A 17,706-nucleotide genomic window follows, 5' to 3' on the forward strand; every position below is an offset into this window, starting at 1 on the left:
TCTCTCTCTCTCTCTCTCTCTCTCTCTCTCTTCCCTAGCCTATTAAACCCCATTTGCCTCCCATTAGTCTGCTAACAACCCCTTAACATTTCCAACAACCCATTAGCCTCTTAGTATCTTTACCAACCGATTAGCTTCACCATGAACCCATTAGCCCATCATTAGTCTCCACAACCCATTAACCTTTAACCAATCCATCATTCTGCCATTAGCCTCTCAACCAACTACTTACTCTCCCATTAGCCTCATCACATACCCATTAACCTCCAATTACCATCTCAAATAAGCCATTACTCTCCCATTAGCCTCATCACCAACCCGTAAACCTCCCATTACCCTCCCAACCAACCCATTGGCCTCTCACCTAACCCACTACCCACCCATTATCTTCACAACCCAACGTATTACACACCCATTAACCTCATGACTCACCCATTAACCACACGATCCACCCATTACCCACACGACTCACCCATTACGCACACGACCCACCCATTACCCTCATGACCCGCCCATTACCCTCATATAACCTCATGACCCATCCATTAACCACACAACCCACCCATTACCCACACGACCCACCCATTACGCTCATGACCCGCCCATTACCCTCATATAACCACACGACCCATCCATTACCCACACGACCCATCCATCATTACCCACACGACCCATCCATTACCCACACGACCCACCCATTACCCTCATGACCCACCCATTACCCACACGACCCATCCATTACCCACACGACCCACCCATTACCCTCATGACCCATCCATTACCCACACAACCCACCCATTCCCCACACGACTCACCCATTACCCACACGACCCACCCATTACCCTCATGACCCATCCAGTACCCACACGACCCACCCATCATTACCCACACGCCCCACCCAGCCATCATGACCCCCCCCCCAGTGTGAGTTAACCGTGACCCCAGCCTGTGTGTTGGTCTCTCCCCCCGCCACACCCCAGGACCACAACGACGAGATCAGACAGGAGCAGATGAGGGAGATGCAGGTGCTGAACGGCCGAGCTGCTGCCGAAGGCGCCGACGGCCACACCGACTCCTCGGGCTCCCTCTCCCCGCCCAACTCCCTCTCCCCGCCCCCGGCCCAGCCCGTCAAGCTCCCCTCCGCCCACCAGATGGCCGCCCACGCCGCCCACGCCGCCGCCGCTGCCACGCCAGTCGCCCCGACCTTGATGACCCATCCTGCTATGAGGGGACTGACCAGGACACAGATGGGGCTCCTCAGTACAGGTGAGGGGGAGGGGCGGGGAGTGATGATGGGGAAGTGATGATGGGAAGTGATGATGGGGAAGTGATGATGGGGAAGTGATGATGGGGAAGTGATGATGGGGAAGTGATGATGAGTGATGATAGGGGAGTCATGAGTGATGATGGGGGACTGATGATAGTGATGGGGAGTGATGATGGGGGAGTCATGATGAGTGATGGTGAGTAATGATGAGGTGGGGAGTGATGGGGAGTGATTATGGGGGAATGGTGGTGACTTGTGGTGGAGAGTGGTGGGGTTAGATGATGGGTCACTGTTGGTGGTGGAGTGTTGGTGATGGATGGGAATGGTTGAGGATTCACGATGGGGAGAAGTGATTAGGAATGATGATGGGAGGATGACAACTGATTATAGAGAATGGAGTTGATTGATTGATGGGAAACTGATGATATATATATATAAAAGTGTTGGCATTGATGAGCGTAGTGTTGATGGAGGGGTGGGGGGGTGGGTGGAGGGGGGTGTAGTGACTGAAGATGGGGAAGAGGTGATGGGAATGACTGTGTGTGTGTGTGTGGTGGGGGGACGGGGATGGGTAAACGGAGGTGACTGATGATGATGGGAAAGTATAGTGACTGGTGATGGGGACTGGTGATGGTGGATGATAGATAGGAAGCTGTAGTGAAGTATATCAAAGTACTTGATTATATTCCATTCCCCAATACAGTTCAAGAGCTTGGCCTCGTTATACTAGTATGAACTACTTATTAGCGATCTAATGATTAATGCTAAGTGGATGTTCCATATTCCCATCATGTAGATAATGTACTCATGATCTCACAATAATGATTGATCATTTTATGGTATAATGTGTCTGTCTGTCTGGTTGTATCTGTGTCTCTGTCTGTCTGCCTGCCCGTTTCTGTCTGTCTGTGCCTGCCCGTCTCTCTGTCTGTCTCTGTGTATCTGTGTCTGTCTATTTGTCTGTATCTGTGTGTCTTTCTGTCTATCCGTCTGTGTCTGCCTATCTGTCTATTTGTCTGTGCCTGTCTGCCTGTTTGTCTGTCTGTCTATCTTTCTGTGTCTCCATGTCTGTTTCTGTCTGTCTATCCGTCTGTGTCTGCCTATCTGTCTATTCGTCTGTGCCTGTTTGCCTGTCTGTCTGTCTGTGTCTCCCTGTTTGTGTCTGTCTATCTGTCTATCCGTCTGTGTCTGCCTATCTGTCTATTCGTCTGTGCCTGTCTGTCTCCCTGTTTGTCTTTCTGTCTATCCGTCTGGCTATGAACACAGTCTTGCTATGTTGCAGTTCCCAGTATGCCAGCACCGGCCGTGCCAGGCGCCATGTTGGGGCGCTTCCCTACCTTGTTGCCCCTGGGCTCAGTGGCTCCCATGACCCCACAAGCAGCAGCTCGCAGGTACGTGTTTCAAACATGTCGCCCTCAACACACACCCCCCCACCCCCCCCACCCACACACATTCCCCCCCACCACTCCCACACCCCTTCCCCCCCTTCCCTTTCTCTCCCCCCCCCTACACTCCCCCACTCCCCACCTCTTTGATGCCAGCCACGTGGTCGGGGCGTGACGCCCAAGCCCACGTGGTGACACACACGCGCGCACACACACACGTGCACACACACGTGTTAGCTGGCTTTAAGAAAAAATGGTTGGGGGCCCGTGTGTATATATATATATATATAAAAAAATCGGGCCATTTTACAAGAAAATGGCCCGATTAAATGGCCAAAGCTCTAAGCCATTTAAGTAATAAAGCCTTGTTGAAAAAAAAAAAATATATATATATATATATATTCTGGTTTTGATAGCCATTGAAGAAGCTACAAACTAATCAATCTCCTTTGCTTATATAATTATTTTAAAAGCTATATCACTATAAACAGCTGGTTTTTAAAAAAAAAAAAAAAGTATAAATGGCCGACTTCCATAAGTCTTTTTAAAAAGCCATTTAAGTAAGACATGGTAGCTCCAACCATTAGTGTGAGCGAGTGAAATTATCATTTCCATTATAATCCTCTAGCCCTGTGCATGGATAAGTTAGGTTATAATTATTATTATTATTATTATTAAAAAGTTTTTGGGATTATATATATATATATATATATATATATATATATATATATATATATATATATATATATATATATATATATAAAGTCTTTTTTTTTTGGGTATGCTTTTTTAAACCATGCAAATTATTTTTCAAATTGTATTTTCCCTTTTATTTTTGGTGACTACGGGATTTGTAGTGATTTAGTGTATAAATAATAATTATATATATATATATATATATATATATATATATATATATATATATATATATATATATATATATATATATATAAGCGGTTCTGACTTTAGCATGGGCCTGGTGTTGATCTTAATGTTTGTTTTATGGAAATGGTTGTCTGTGTGGTGCGTTCACCTAGGTTGCACTAATATATATATATATATATATATATATATATATATATATATATATATATATATATATATATATATATATATTACCTCCCCAATATGTGCTAATATATTACAATATTTTTACCTGACCCAATGCACGTGTTTCCGTTTTCTTTCCCTCTTTTCCTGCATACTATATATATATATTTTTTCTTTTTTAATCTTTTGGCCTCTTGGTATGGTTTGTGGAATTGCATTATTAACAGATTAGATAGACGACATGGCGTTTAGTGCATATATATATATATATATATATATATATATATATATATATATATATATATATATATATATGCTTAGTTTTAGTGTTAGCCTGCTATTAGTAATTTTCATTATTATTAATTGTTGATGTTCCAACCTTATATAAATAAGCCAATACAGATGATATAGAGGGTCAACCCATTAACTAAGTGCATCATGCTTAATGATTTTATATCATAAAGATATATTTTTTTTTCCTCCCTTTATTTCCTCTCTCCAAGGAATGGAATACTTTGTAAGCATATGTGTTAAGCATTCGGGAAAGATAATTATCAGACGCAAGATGGTAGTTAGTGTATGTATATATATATATATATATATATATATATATATATATATATATATATATATATATATATATATATATCATAATGGAGGGAAGATTTAAATGAAAATATCGTAAGTGATTTAGACAATGGATTAGAAGGATAATTAAAGATGTGGTGATTTGGAGGTCGAGAGAGAGAGAGAGAGAGAGAGAGAGAGAGAGAGAGAGAGAGAGAGAGAGAGAGAGAGAGAGAGAGTTGTGGGTCAAAGGCCAGACAGACATTATAGCCAGAGTATGTACCGTCGTCGTGGTCAAGGGTCGTACCCTACCGTTGTGGCCAAGGGTCGTACATACCGTTGTGGTCAAGGGTCGTACATACCGTTGTGACTAAGGGTCGTACCTACCGTTGTGGCCAAGGGTCGTACATACCGTCGTGGTAAAGTGTCGTACCTACCGTTGTGGTCAAGGGTCGTACCTACCGTTGTGGTCAAGGGACGTACATACCGTTGTGGCCAAGGGTCGTACCTACCGTTGTGGCCAAGGGTCGTACCTACCGTTGTGGCCAAGGGTCGTACCTACCGTTGTGGTCAAGGGTCGTACCTACCGTTGTGGTCAAGGGACGTACATACCGTTGTGGCCAAGGGTCGTACCTACCGTTGTGGCCAAGGGTCGTACCTACCGTTGTGGCCAAGGGTCGTACATACCGTCGTGGTCAAGTGTCGTACCTACCGTTGTGGTCAAGGGTCGTACCTACCGTCGTGGTCAAGGGTCGTACCTACCGTTGTGGTCAAGGGACGTACATACCGTTGTGGCCAAGGGACGTACATACCGTTGTGGCCAAGGGTCGTACCTACCGTTGTGGCCAAGGGTCGTACCTTCGTATACAATGAGGTCTCACAAACGTGACTAAGAAGAAGAAGAAGAAGAACTAGAGGAAGAGGAGGAGGAGGAGGAAGGAGAGGAAGAAGGAGAAGAGGAGGAGGAGGAAGAAGGAGAAGAAGAAGAAGAGGAAGAAGAAGAATAGGAAGGAGGAGAAGAGGAGGAAGAAGAGAAGTATCAACTAACCTACACTCCCGTCTTCATCATCATCTCCTCCCTCCCACACACCCACACACACACACACACACACCCCACACACCCACCCACACACCCACACACACACCCACACCCGACCATGAGGACAGCCGCCACTGGTTACACACACTGCTGTGAGCCCACGTTTTCTCCAGTGGTACTCCGCCATGACGACTAATCCAACCCCACGTTTTCTCCAGTGGTACTCCATGACGCCGCCTGGTGGAACCCCAGGTCTTCGCCAGTGGAGCTCTCCACGAGACGTAATGCTCCTCCAGCTATTTGTTTTTTTTTTGTTTTTTTTGCCCAGTGGTGCACCCACGAGACCCCCACACCCCCCCCCCCTTCCCCCACACCCGCCTCAGACGATATCTGGAAGTGAGGGGAAGCAGTTCCTCCCCCCCCCACCCCCCACACACTCCCCATTCCCCCCCTCCTCCTTGCCTCCGGCCCCCCCCCCCCACTTTCTTCATCAGGGACGAAATTGGAGGTATAATGAGACACTGTATGATGAGTCTTTGACCCGATTACGGGATGTGATCAACCCGCGTCTTAGCCCGGCAGATGTGGGATTGTAAGGAACCCCCCATCCCCTCCCCGACCCTCCCCCACGACCCCCCCCCCTCATTTTTTTGTTTTTAAATGGCCTCATTACGTTTGGAGACGAGGATCCACCCCCACCTACTCAATCCCACCCCCTTTTTTCCTCGTTTTTTTTTAACCATTTTCACTTGGCCTTTGAATAGCCGTCTCAGTGGAGACCTTTTTTTTTTTCTTCTTTTTCTCTGGCCTTTCATCAATGGCCCTTAGCGAGAACCAGCACTTCGCTTATGATGATGATAGCGATGGCAACATTACAGTACGCGGGTTCGACTCTCTCTCTCTCGAGGACTTTCGAACCCAGGGACTCGCGATGACTCGACACGAGGGGGAAGATATAGAAAAGGGATTACCATAGACGGTCGTGTCCCAGCCTGGGCATAGATAGACATGCCAACTACAGCAAGTAACAGTTGGAAAGGTCACCAGGGATGTGTTATGATGACGCTTCCGTGGCCTGCCCAGCGGTTGTGTGTGTGTGTGTGTGTGTGTGTGTGTGTGTGTGCGCGCGCGCGTGTGTGCGCGTGTGTGTGTGGGTGTGCGTGTGTGTGTGTGGGGGGAAGGAGGGGGAGATAAGCCCCATCAAATCTAGCCCCAAAGATAAGAGCTACATAGATTCCACCATCTTGATATAGATGTTCAATGATAGGGGGGAGGGAGGTGGGGTGGGGTTTGAACCTATTGTGAAGTGTTCAGGTGTTCAGTTCCGATCATTGTCCGATTCTCTACTCCGTTCATATGAACAGGTCACGCTGTTCAGTGTTCCTCGCGACGGTGTGGGGGGTTGAACATAGGCTGTTCTTCTCATTGAGCTGAGAGCGACCTGTTCAGTTGAACGTGATTGCGTCGGTGAACTTGTTCAGTATGGATGTGGAGATAACGAGTCGTTTGAACTGCTGTTGTTCAGTGTCGTTAAGATAAATGGCTTTTGGCCGAGTTTAATGACATGGTTTAATCACGTTCCCCTCGTATGTATGTAGGTATACATACATTGTTACTCATGTCTACACACACACACACACACACACACACACATTACATTCATACATATACATACATACATGAGAGAGAGAGAGAGAGAGAGAGAGAGAGAGAGAGAGAGTGAGAGAGAGAGAGAGAGAGAGAGAGAGAGAGCGTCCCCCCCCCCCTTCCTCGTAAACTCTCCCAGCCGCGCCACAATCGCCGCTTTGCATATGATAACAATTAGTTAGCGCCGCCTTTAAGAGCAAGAACGTGGCTTAACACTATCTTCCCCGGATCCAATAAACATAAAAAAAGGGATTCGCTCTAAAGTAGACTTAACGTCCAACCGTGAAGGTGAATAATGATAAGATTATATATATATATATATATATATATATATATATATATATATATATATATATATATATATATATATAATCATCGTCACAACCTACAGAAAAATCAAATTGACTGGCTGTTTCAGACCTGGTCGTTAGACCTATATCAATAACTACCAGGGTCGTTAGGGTCGTCAGCGTCATGTTATATAACCACCAGTTAAAAAAAAAAAAAAAAAATATATATATATATATATATATATATATATATATATATATATATATATATATATATATATATATATATATATATATATATATTGCTCGTGGACAGTGAACGAACAATAAAAAGCTTTACATCATAAAGATGAATTACAGAAAGTTCTGTGCAAAGTTATTATTAGAGATTATATACATTTCTGATACGATATTTGATTAGTTTTATTTTCTTATAGTTACTCCTTATCAAATGAAATAATGATGATATTTTTCATATTTTGTGTAATAGCTTGAAATCACTTAATGACCCATTTATTCATCTACTGAGTAATTTCAAATAACTGAAGTCTTTACAAAGGATATTTGTCGTAACGTAAAGAAAACGGAATGTGTGATAAATATGAAATTTTATTTATGCCTGATTTTGTATCCCACTAATAAATTCCTTTCATAAAGTATCGTAAAGGCAATTTCAAGGTATGAAATTATCATGAATACTCGATAGTATGACCTATAATAGTGAAAATTACGTGAAACGAGTTTTCTTGGAAAACAAAAATAATTTATGTGCTGGTTATTTTGCCGGTTCGTCGGCGATTCAAACGTTATTTTGCCTTTTACTTTGTCTGACAAATGGTTGTTTTTTTTCCCTTAACGCCATTTCTAGATTACTTTGAGTAGGCTAGGATTACATTAGGGGTGGGTAGAGAGTTACATTAGGGGTGGGTGGAGGGTTACATTAGGGGAGGGTAGAGGGTTACATTAGGGGAGGGTAGGGGGTTACATTAGGGGAGGGTAGAGGGTTACATTAGGGGTGGGTAGGGGGTTACATTAGGGGTGGGTAGAGAGTTACATTAGGGGTGGGTAGAGAGTTACATTAGGGGTGGGTAGAGGGTTACATTAGGGGTGGGTAGGGGGTTACATTAGGGGTGGGTAGAGAGTTACATTAGGGGTGGGTAGAGGGTTACATTAGGGGAGGGTAGTGGGTTACATTAGGGGTGGGTAGAGGGTTACATTAGGGGAGGGTAGTGGGTTACATTAGGGGAGGGTAGAGAGTTACATTAGGGGTAGGTAGGGGGTTACATTAGGGGTGGGTAGGGGGTTACATTAGGGGTGGATAGTTACATTAGGGGAGGGTAGGGGGTTACATTAGGGGTGGGTAGGGGGTTACATTAGGGGAGGGTAGAGGGTTACATTAGGGGAGTAGGGGGTTACATTAGGGGTGGATAGTTACATTAAGGGTAGGTAGAGAGTTACATTAAGGGTAGGTAGAGGGTTACATTAAGGGAAGGTTATGGTAGTACTGAGGGAAGGTTGTGGTTCTACGTTAAGGTTGGGAAAGGTAGCGATGAGGTAGGGTCGAGCGGTATTGAGTTAGGCATTGGCTTAGGTTGGGGTAAGTTAGTGTCTTGGGGAGAGGTTGGCAAGGAAGGGTGGATGGGGGGGTGTCGGCGGTCGGTTACCCACCCCCCATCTCTGGGGGCGTGGTGGGTGGGGTTGTTTAGGTAATGTTTATCGATCTCTGTATTTTACTCCAACATTTTTCATAGACTTCAATATGGCGACGGGCATGACCTCTCTTGCTGAATTTTAATTAATTCGGCATTTTCGCTCATCACAATTAAGGTTTGTATACATCTTGATATGAAAAAAAAAAAAAAGACGTTCTCTTCTCTGCCTGAAGTCGATACATCCGGTTATAAAGTGAGAATGAAAAGGAAAATTACATTAGTTGGCAAAACACCATTTGGCCCACCCTGTGCCCTGAACCAGCCAGCTAAATGATCAACGCGGAATGTTTATATCGAAAACTGTGGCCTCAATCACCTATGTTTTTTTTTTTTATTTCGTATTTGTACATGGACAATAGACGAGTGATTTGATGGTTGAATGACCAAACGAATTATTGACTTATAGGCTAAATATGTTAGCAAGAGTTAAATGGTGTGTGTGTGTGTGTGTATGTGTGTGTGTAGTGTGTGTACTGCACTGAGTGGGGTCCCCATTACCTGATTTTCTCAACGATCCGTATAACTTCCTAAACTTTTGTATGATGTTTTCATTCACCATTTCTTCATTCCATTCATCCACAACTCTTGTAGCTATGACGGTACTTCTCTCTCTCTACATCCTCCCAAGAACTGTGCATTGTTTACATCATCAAGCTGCTTTAAGAAACTAACGGATGCCGTCAATTTATTCCTTGCTCTTCTCTCCTCCATGGCTGAGAAAGTGTTTCCCTTAACTCAGCTCTCTTAATTCATGCACCATCTTCCTTGCTCTCTCATCTGGACATTCTCTATCAGTTCTTTGTGCTTCTTTAGTTGCGGTGACCAAACCTGAGAAGCATATTCTGGTTTGGGGTCTCTTGTAAGATGTGGAACAGCTCGAGCATAAATCAAATATTCACTAGCAGACAGTTGGTCTCCTTAACTATTCTACTAATGTGGGACTCTGGCCACAGGTTAGGCACCAGCTCCGCTCCCAAATCCTTCACACACACACACACACACACGCACACACACATTCCTGCAGCTTATTTATTTCCTGCTGGATGACAATCATATTGGAGCTTCTGTCACTGCGCCACATCTTCATTATTTTATATTCAGTTCGGATTGAATTTCATCAACCATTCCCATGAGTGCACGGGGAAATGAAACACGATACGTTCCCGTGGACTCGTAGGAATATACTTGATCACGCGCTAAATTGTGATCCTTTCCAACAGGAATTCATCCACCATGTATCAGGCGAACTTTGAACTTTGTCCAAGTCCTCTTGTAAATTGCTGCAATCCTCCTCGCTTTTAACTTCATTCATGACCTCTGCAAACATATTCCTGTGTGATAACTCGTTCACTTCGATCAGGATGAGCTGTGGTTCCAGAACTAAACCCTACGGCATGCCACTGGTGACCTCAGCAAATTTCCAGTCTGCTTCTCTCACACGCATCCTTTGTTCCACCAGAATCATTTTCCGTCCATCGAATGAGCCTCCCTCATAATCCTGTCTGAAGATCTTGCCCATTTATCACCCTTTAATGTAGCCACAGTGTCAAATGCTTCCAGGCAGCTCGTATACAAACAGTCCACCTAGCTTTCTCCTTTTGTGGAAAACAGAGCTCACTTTCTCGTAGAAATCCAAAAGGTTTTTACGCATGGCCTCACTTAGGTACTTCGCCCTCTGCTGGAAGTCATCCATTTGCTCTGCGCATATCTTTTCCACTGCCTTATAAACTCCACATCCTGATCCCCTTTCCTATAGACAGGTATGACATTTTCCCTCTTCCATTCCCTTGGCAATTTGTCCTCTTCCATTCCCTTGGCAATCAACCTTCCTCCAGAAACATCTTGATCAGCATTCCAAGTGGCTTGTCAAGTGTATCCACACGCATCTTCAACACGGACGGTAACATTACATCAGGGCCATAAATCATGTATGGGGGCAAAAAACATTTTGGTATTCTGTTTGTGTCTTTTCTACATACTTTCCAAGACCTCTCTATATTCCCTCTCAGTATCATGAGGGCTTTATAGAATCGTCTACGGTGAAGCCACCTTGTAACTTGTCTTTCACAGTTCCTCACTTTCCTTACACCATCATTCTCCTCCACCTCCTCTACACAACTCTTTCCTCTGAATCCCTTAGTCTGATCACATGCTCTATAACTGACAATTTTACACCTGATGAATTTATGGAAGGAGTTCTGAGGGTCATCTTGCCCATCATATTCCTTTGAGAGTCTCTCTCTCTCTCTCTCTCTCTCTCTCTCTCTCTCTCTCTCTCTCTCTCTCTCTCTCCTGCTACACTCGTTCCTCCATCTCTTATGTCTTACAGACGTTGGCTGGCTGGAGCATCGCCTCCATCTTCGTCCCAGCAGATCTCGAAACTACTCCTCTTTTTAACATCTTTAAGACAGTCCTCCTCCTCTTTCTTGCTTAACCTCCCCTCTTTATTTGAGGATGAAGGAGACATGTCCGTACTCCTTCACTGTAAATGTCACGCAAGCTTTCATCACAAGGGCAGGTTTCCTGATAACTTAATTCATCGGTTTATATCACCATAAAAATTACTGCTCTGTGTAGTTGAACGATCATATCCCAATTTTCAATCGGGTCTCCATGAGAAGGCAAAATTTCCCCCAGTGAATATGATTTTTTTAATCGAAATTTCACTTAATCAATACTTGACCATCTCTGAGAAGTGCTTGCTTTACTGCCCAACGTCCCATCCCGACTGTTCTTCCTCTGTGTATATTCTTCTCCTGGTTCGTTGATGTTCTGTGGAGGAATTGTTACCATCAGCGTCCCTTGGTGCACTAACTGTCCACAGTTGCTCTTCCCATTTTCTATTCCTTCAGCGGGTCTTCGTGAAACTTAAGGTTTTATCTCTTATCAAGAAGCCTAACCCTCCTCCTCATCTATCATCCTTCCTTTCTCCCTCCTCGCTACCGCGCGACCTCTCTCTGGACAGCACAAATGAGATCTTATCTCTTCATCAAGTTATATCTCTTTAAGTTTTGTCTCCATACCTCCCACAACATCGTGTACATGTACCCTAACATGGTGTCCTTAAATTCACAGTCTCTGGCTATTTACTACCAATCCACCTGTACATACGTACATTACTTCATGAAGACATTTTCATCAATTAACATTTCCCCAAGCTCTCTCCTAACTCTGACCACCACTTCCCCCTTAAGGTGATGCATAACAAAAGTTGCGCTTGGCAAATCTCCGGCTTTTACAAGTCTTGTGATCAACACTGCTTAACCCTTCCCCATTTTTCTCTTCGTTTTGGAATATCGTCATCTTCTAGTCCGATAATGTCAGCCATTTACATCCGACAATGATTTACATTTACCTACTTACGGTTGACCCTCATCCCAAATTTTCCTTTTTGCCTCATCCACCTTCGTGTTTCTGGTCGTATCATTAGAATCTTCTCGTCTCCACCAGCGAACAGAAAAAATTCCTGTACGTCCAAGTACTCAAAAGTAACCCTTGCTATCCAGAGCTTGGGGCCAATAAAGTACCCCGAATTATTCCATTTCCAACATTGTAGATTATTAATCTCTCTCTCTCTCTCTCTTCTCTCTCTCTCTCTCTCTCTCTCCATCCCTCTGTCCCCCACCCCACTCTGTTTCGCTGTTTCCAGATTTCTGTTCCGCTGCATCAAGTCTTGATGCACTGGTTCTGTTCAACAGCCCCCTTGCTCCCTCTCCCCTCTCTCACTATTATGGATAGTTTCTATACTCTATGTTATGGGCATTTTCTTTTTCTTGAAAGGTCAAATATAGGTCATGCAGTAAAGGCCCCCTCCTGACGTTTTTTTCTTTTTTTTTTTCTTTTTTCCTTTCATTGTTCGCGTTTTCTTTCCTCTTGTTTACATTCCAGTTCAGTTGCCGCAACTCAATTGATTGCCCGTCCATCACCTGTGATGGCATTTTTCAGAAGCCCCTGAAAATTTCTCTCACATCTCCTAACATTTTTCATGACCTTTGATATGATATCACAACCTCTTGAACTTCTCCTCCAACTGTGATAAAGTTTAATCCTGTATTCCATCTGAATTATTTTTCCTTCTTTATATCTTCATAGATTTGTTTTCTCAGGCGATTCATCCTTTAATATCATCTTTCCTTTTGTGATCAGGTCACAGTACATTCTTCTTGGTGCCTTCCCATATCAGCCCTCATTTCCGATTTTGATATTAAAGAACACAATACAATATTCCTTTTTTCTTTTGTACCAACCTTGGCTCTCTTTCTGTGTTGATTAAGAGGACCGTCTATCAATGACAAATTGGCTGGGTTATATCACCTTCCCTTGGCTTATCAGCCGCTGTTGGCCTGGTTCATGCAGTGCTGAGTCTTCTGTTGTCTCATATCCATTCATCTTAGAGTCCTGATATCTCATTCACTCATCCTAGAGTCCTGATATATCCACCCATCCTAGAGTCCTGATATATCATATCCACCCATCCTAGAGTCCTGATATCTCATATCCACTCAGAGTCCTGATGCCTCTAAAACATCCCTCTCAAAGCTTGGTTGATGGAAAATGTCAACACGACACATGATCAGTTTGAATTATTCTTTTTTCTTCATCTTCTCACCCTCATTGTTGCTGTTGTGTTGCTCCATCTGAAGTGGTGAAATGTAACATCTACAATATCTTTGTAGGTGTGTAATAAACAGTCTTGTTCTTGGCCCAGAATGAAAGTACATCCCCACAAAAGTCTCTCTAATGTGTCAATAATTTTCCTTCCTTCCTTTACTGTTGTCCTTCTCCATCCGAACTTCTCCCGCACAGAAAAAGTAACTTCTTTATTCGCTGTTCCATGAGAACTTCTCTCACACAGAAAGAAGAACTTCTTTATTCGTTTTAATGCCAATTACTCACAATACGTCTGGGTAGATGTACTTTATAATGCAGTGCTCGCGTTGAAAATCTGTGGTCGCCTCACTCCTCCCTTACGGCTGACTCTACCACGGTCAGTTGATAGATAGATTAGAGCAATTTATCTCCTATGAAGGCCTCTATATACACTGCTCCCCCCCCCCCTCCCGCCATCCTTTACTTGTACAAACAAGCCCATAGACTTGTGCTCAGTCAAACAGTCTTGCCCAGAGATTGATATAGCTCCTGGCTGTGTGTGTGTGTGTGTGTGTGTGTGTGTGTGTGTGTGTGTGTAAGCGAGCTAGGCCCTCTTATAACTCCCCCTTCCTTCCTTCCCTTCCTTCCTTCCTTCTCAGGACTCTCGTAAGGATCACTCATCCCATATACGTTCATTCGGCTTTCATCCCCCATAATAGCCACCTTAAACTGGGTCTCAAGTACAACTTAAGGGGCGCCGCCCACGCCCGCCCCTCGCCGCCCACCACCGCCGCCCTCTTCATCAAAGCGACTCTGAAGAGCTCAACTTAAGAATGTTTTTTTTCCTTCCTCCTCCTCGTGAATGTATGGGGGTGTGGGCAGGAGTGGATAACTAAGGACAGGTCGTGGGGGATAGCGACCCACTGGGTGTATGGTGGAGAGAGAGAGAGAGAGAGAGAGAGAGAGAGAGAGAGAGAGAGAGAGAGAGAGAGAGAGCGTGTGTTTGTTGTGTGTGTGAGAGAGAGTGTGTTTGTGTTGTGTGTGCGTGTGAGAGAGAGCGAGAGCGTGTGTGTTTGTTTATATATAGGTCAAGTAACGTCAATATTTGCCACAAAAAGTATATATATTTCATTTTTTGTCCAAATTTCGCTTTTGGAATTTTTGTGTTTGTATCCCAAAAGGGCGAAGGTGCGGCACCTGAGCACGAGAAATCGACCCTTGGGTATATTAGCGTGACCTTTTTGGCCTAGCCCTTAAAGGTTATGTCAAAGGTCACGCTAAGGGTCTTGTGGGTCGTACCGTCGTGCTCAAGGGCCGTACCGTCGTGCTCAAGGGTCGTACCATTTTCATCAAGAAATTAATATTGGTTTTCAATATTTCTTTCGAGAAAATGGTGCAGTTTTACGAAAATAAATATCCATAGTTTAAAAGAAAAAAAAATGACGTTTGTGTTACTCTGTCCAGTTAAATAATGAATTAACTTTCCATTAAACATAAATGTTGAATGTGAATTAAATAGACCCACAGCGAAAATTACATATTTCAGTATATTTTTTTTTTTTTTTTTTTTTTTTTGGAAGGTAAGCATCACGATTCAACAACTAGATAACAGAATTTCGCTTATAAAGATAAACTTTCATTCATAAAGTAAAAGAGAATTAAATTTCGATCCATTAACTTGATAAAATAAAAGCAAATCAAATTTCGATCCCTAAACAGCTTTCTTTTATTTCTATTTTTTTCCATGAAGGAACTTCTAGTTTTTTCTAAGACCTTTCGTAAAAATTTAGAATTTAATTTTTGGTAATAACAAATTTTATCCATAAATATCATGATAAAGAATTTTATAATAATAAGCTAATCCATGCAATTTTACAATAATTCTTTAGACAATTTTTGTTTTGCATCCAAAAATTAAATTCATTTTTTAGTTTTAAATCAGTTAGTTTCTTCTTTCTTCTTCTAACGCTATACGTATGTCTTTATCTCTATCTACACACACACAGACACACAATTCTTCACTTCCATCGTAATATATTGGCTCATAAAATTTAACCGTAGTATGTACCAATGAAATATATATATATATATATATATATATATATATATATATATATATATATATATATATATGTATATATATATATATATATGAGAAATTCGAGGTTGATTTTCCTTAGTCCATATTGAAAGCGTTCCACACAGACAGCCAGCATCAAGATAATAAATGAATAGAAACTTATTTAATTTTTTGGTAGGTTTGCTCTTATGAAGATATGTGAATATACTACATTTTTTTTTTTAGTATTATTTCCTCATTAACCACTTTTTTGTTTCTTATTTCCTATAACCCATAATAATATGGTTCCTGAAATGCTTGAGAAGGTTATGTAATCCAAGAGCTGAGATACAACACAGAGAAGTATCTATTTTGGTCCTTTGCTTTTTTTTTTTTATTTTTATCAATGAAATTGTACAAAAGAAAACGGTAGCGGCGCTGGGGGAACAAAAATAATAAAGGTTACTTTTTAGAGGTTTTAGGTAATGCGATCGGATTTTATACATGTAAGTTTGGAGGATTAACCCTTTGTATCGGGTACGATACCACTTTATCAATTCTCATTTCCCGCGCAGAGTTTGGAATGTAGAGTTTTGTGATTTTCAGCATATCACCACAATATCGCAGCCCCTCCAAAAGAAGGACATCTAACCCCTTTTTCCTGTGAATACCAGAATAATCACCTTTTTTTTAATAACGGCCACAACCCTTTGAATACGGTCAATTTTACCCTTTAACTACCATGCTGTAACCCATTCGTTATAGTAAAGTACATATATATTCTTTTATTTATTTCAATTTTTAAAATTTAGTTCGACTATAAAGAAAACGACATTGTCGATCAACGAACCCAGTTTCCTTTATCTCTCACAAACTCTCAAAATATCTACATAATTATTAGATTTAGAAAAATTGAGAGCCAGCAGTGTGGAAGATCAATTCACATTAAACCCCCTTTTAAGTTTTATGGTTTCTCTCTGCCAGACTCACGGTTTAATGATGGCCTTGAATATAAATTTAGTCTTCCCTTCAAATCAATCAATTACCGAACACTGCGATGGAATAGGACTTTAATTGTTTAACTACAGGATCCAAATGAACAAGAAATGGCATTATTCATGGAAAAAAAAAGTGATATAAATCGCATGTATAAATATCACATAGTTGGCTTTACATTTTCTTATATAGTTTTTGAAAAAGCAAAATTTCGAATTCTTAAATTCGCAATTAAGAAAAAACATTGCTAAGGTAAAGGGGTGTTCAATTTCCTCTCTGTCCATAATGTTAGAGAACAGTTTCATTGATCTAACTTTTAATGTTTATTATATCAGATCATAAATCAATATGCCAAAGAGTCTAGAAAAAGAAGCGTAAACACAAGAATGTATAACAAAGCAGATAACGAAATGTATTAAATATATATACATTATTTTTTGATTTAAATAAATTAAATCAAATTAGGTAAAATAAATAATCTGATTTTTTTAAACTGTTCTTCGGTACAAATCTCTCAAAAGTAACCATTCCACAGTGCGTTTTCTTTTTCTTCCTTCAGAAGAAAGTGGAAAATTACATTTAATCAAAGGTATCTGTCCTTGTTATCTCAGCTCTCCACTGGTATTCCTAGATATCACATTTCACCATTTGGTTATCACATGTGTATTTTTGTTTTGTCTCGATATCTGATTGCTTACTTAGATAACATTGGAGGTGCCTATGTGACTGCTTTTCTTATACTGTTACCACTATCTTTAATAACCAGGAGCTTATCTTTATTGATATCTTAATACACCTGATATCATAAACTTGATATCTTAAACCACACCTAATTTGCACCTAATGCCCTGTACTCCAGTTTGATATCATATCCTCACGCAACACATGGCAACTCTTCATTGATATCAGGGCCTAATACCTGATATCTGACACCCCCACCCAGACACCTGATATCCTAACCTTCTTCACCTTAATATCCAACATGAGCTAACCTAACCTGACACATCTCTGATATCGTTTGATATCACACACACACACACACACACACACACACACACACACACACACACACACACACACACACACACACACTGCACGCAAAAC

At 42.0% G+C, this 17,706-nt stretch overlaps 1 protein-coding gene across 3 annotated transcripts in view; it reads left to right on the top strand.

Moving 5' to 3' along the window:
- The window catches only part of LOC139749543 (KH domain-containing RNA-binding protein qki.L-like), a 450,440-nt gene that overhangs the window by 400,623 nt on the left and 32,111 nt on the right, over positions 1-17,706 (top strand). For all 3 annotated transcript variants that reach the window (XM_071663530.1, XM_071663532.1, XM_071663531.1), the window contains 2 exons: positions 981-1,266; positions 2,550-2,658. In XM_071663530.1, the coding sequence (XP_071519631.1) occupies positions 981-1,266; positions 2,550-2,658 (395 nt within the window). The remainder of the gene's footprint in view (positions 1-980; positions 1,267-2,549; positions 2,659-17,706) is intronic.

The sequence above is a fragment of the Panulirus ornatus genome, chromosome 7, assembly GCF_036320965.1.
Source record: "Panulirus ornatus isolate Po-2019 chromosome 7, ASM3632096v1, whole genome shotgun sequence".
NCBI lineage: Eukaryota > Metazoa > Arthropoda > Malacostraca > Decapoda > Palinuridae > Panulirus > Panulirus ornatus.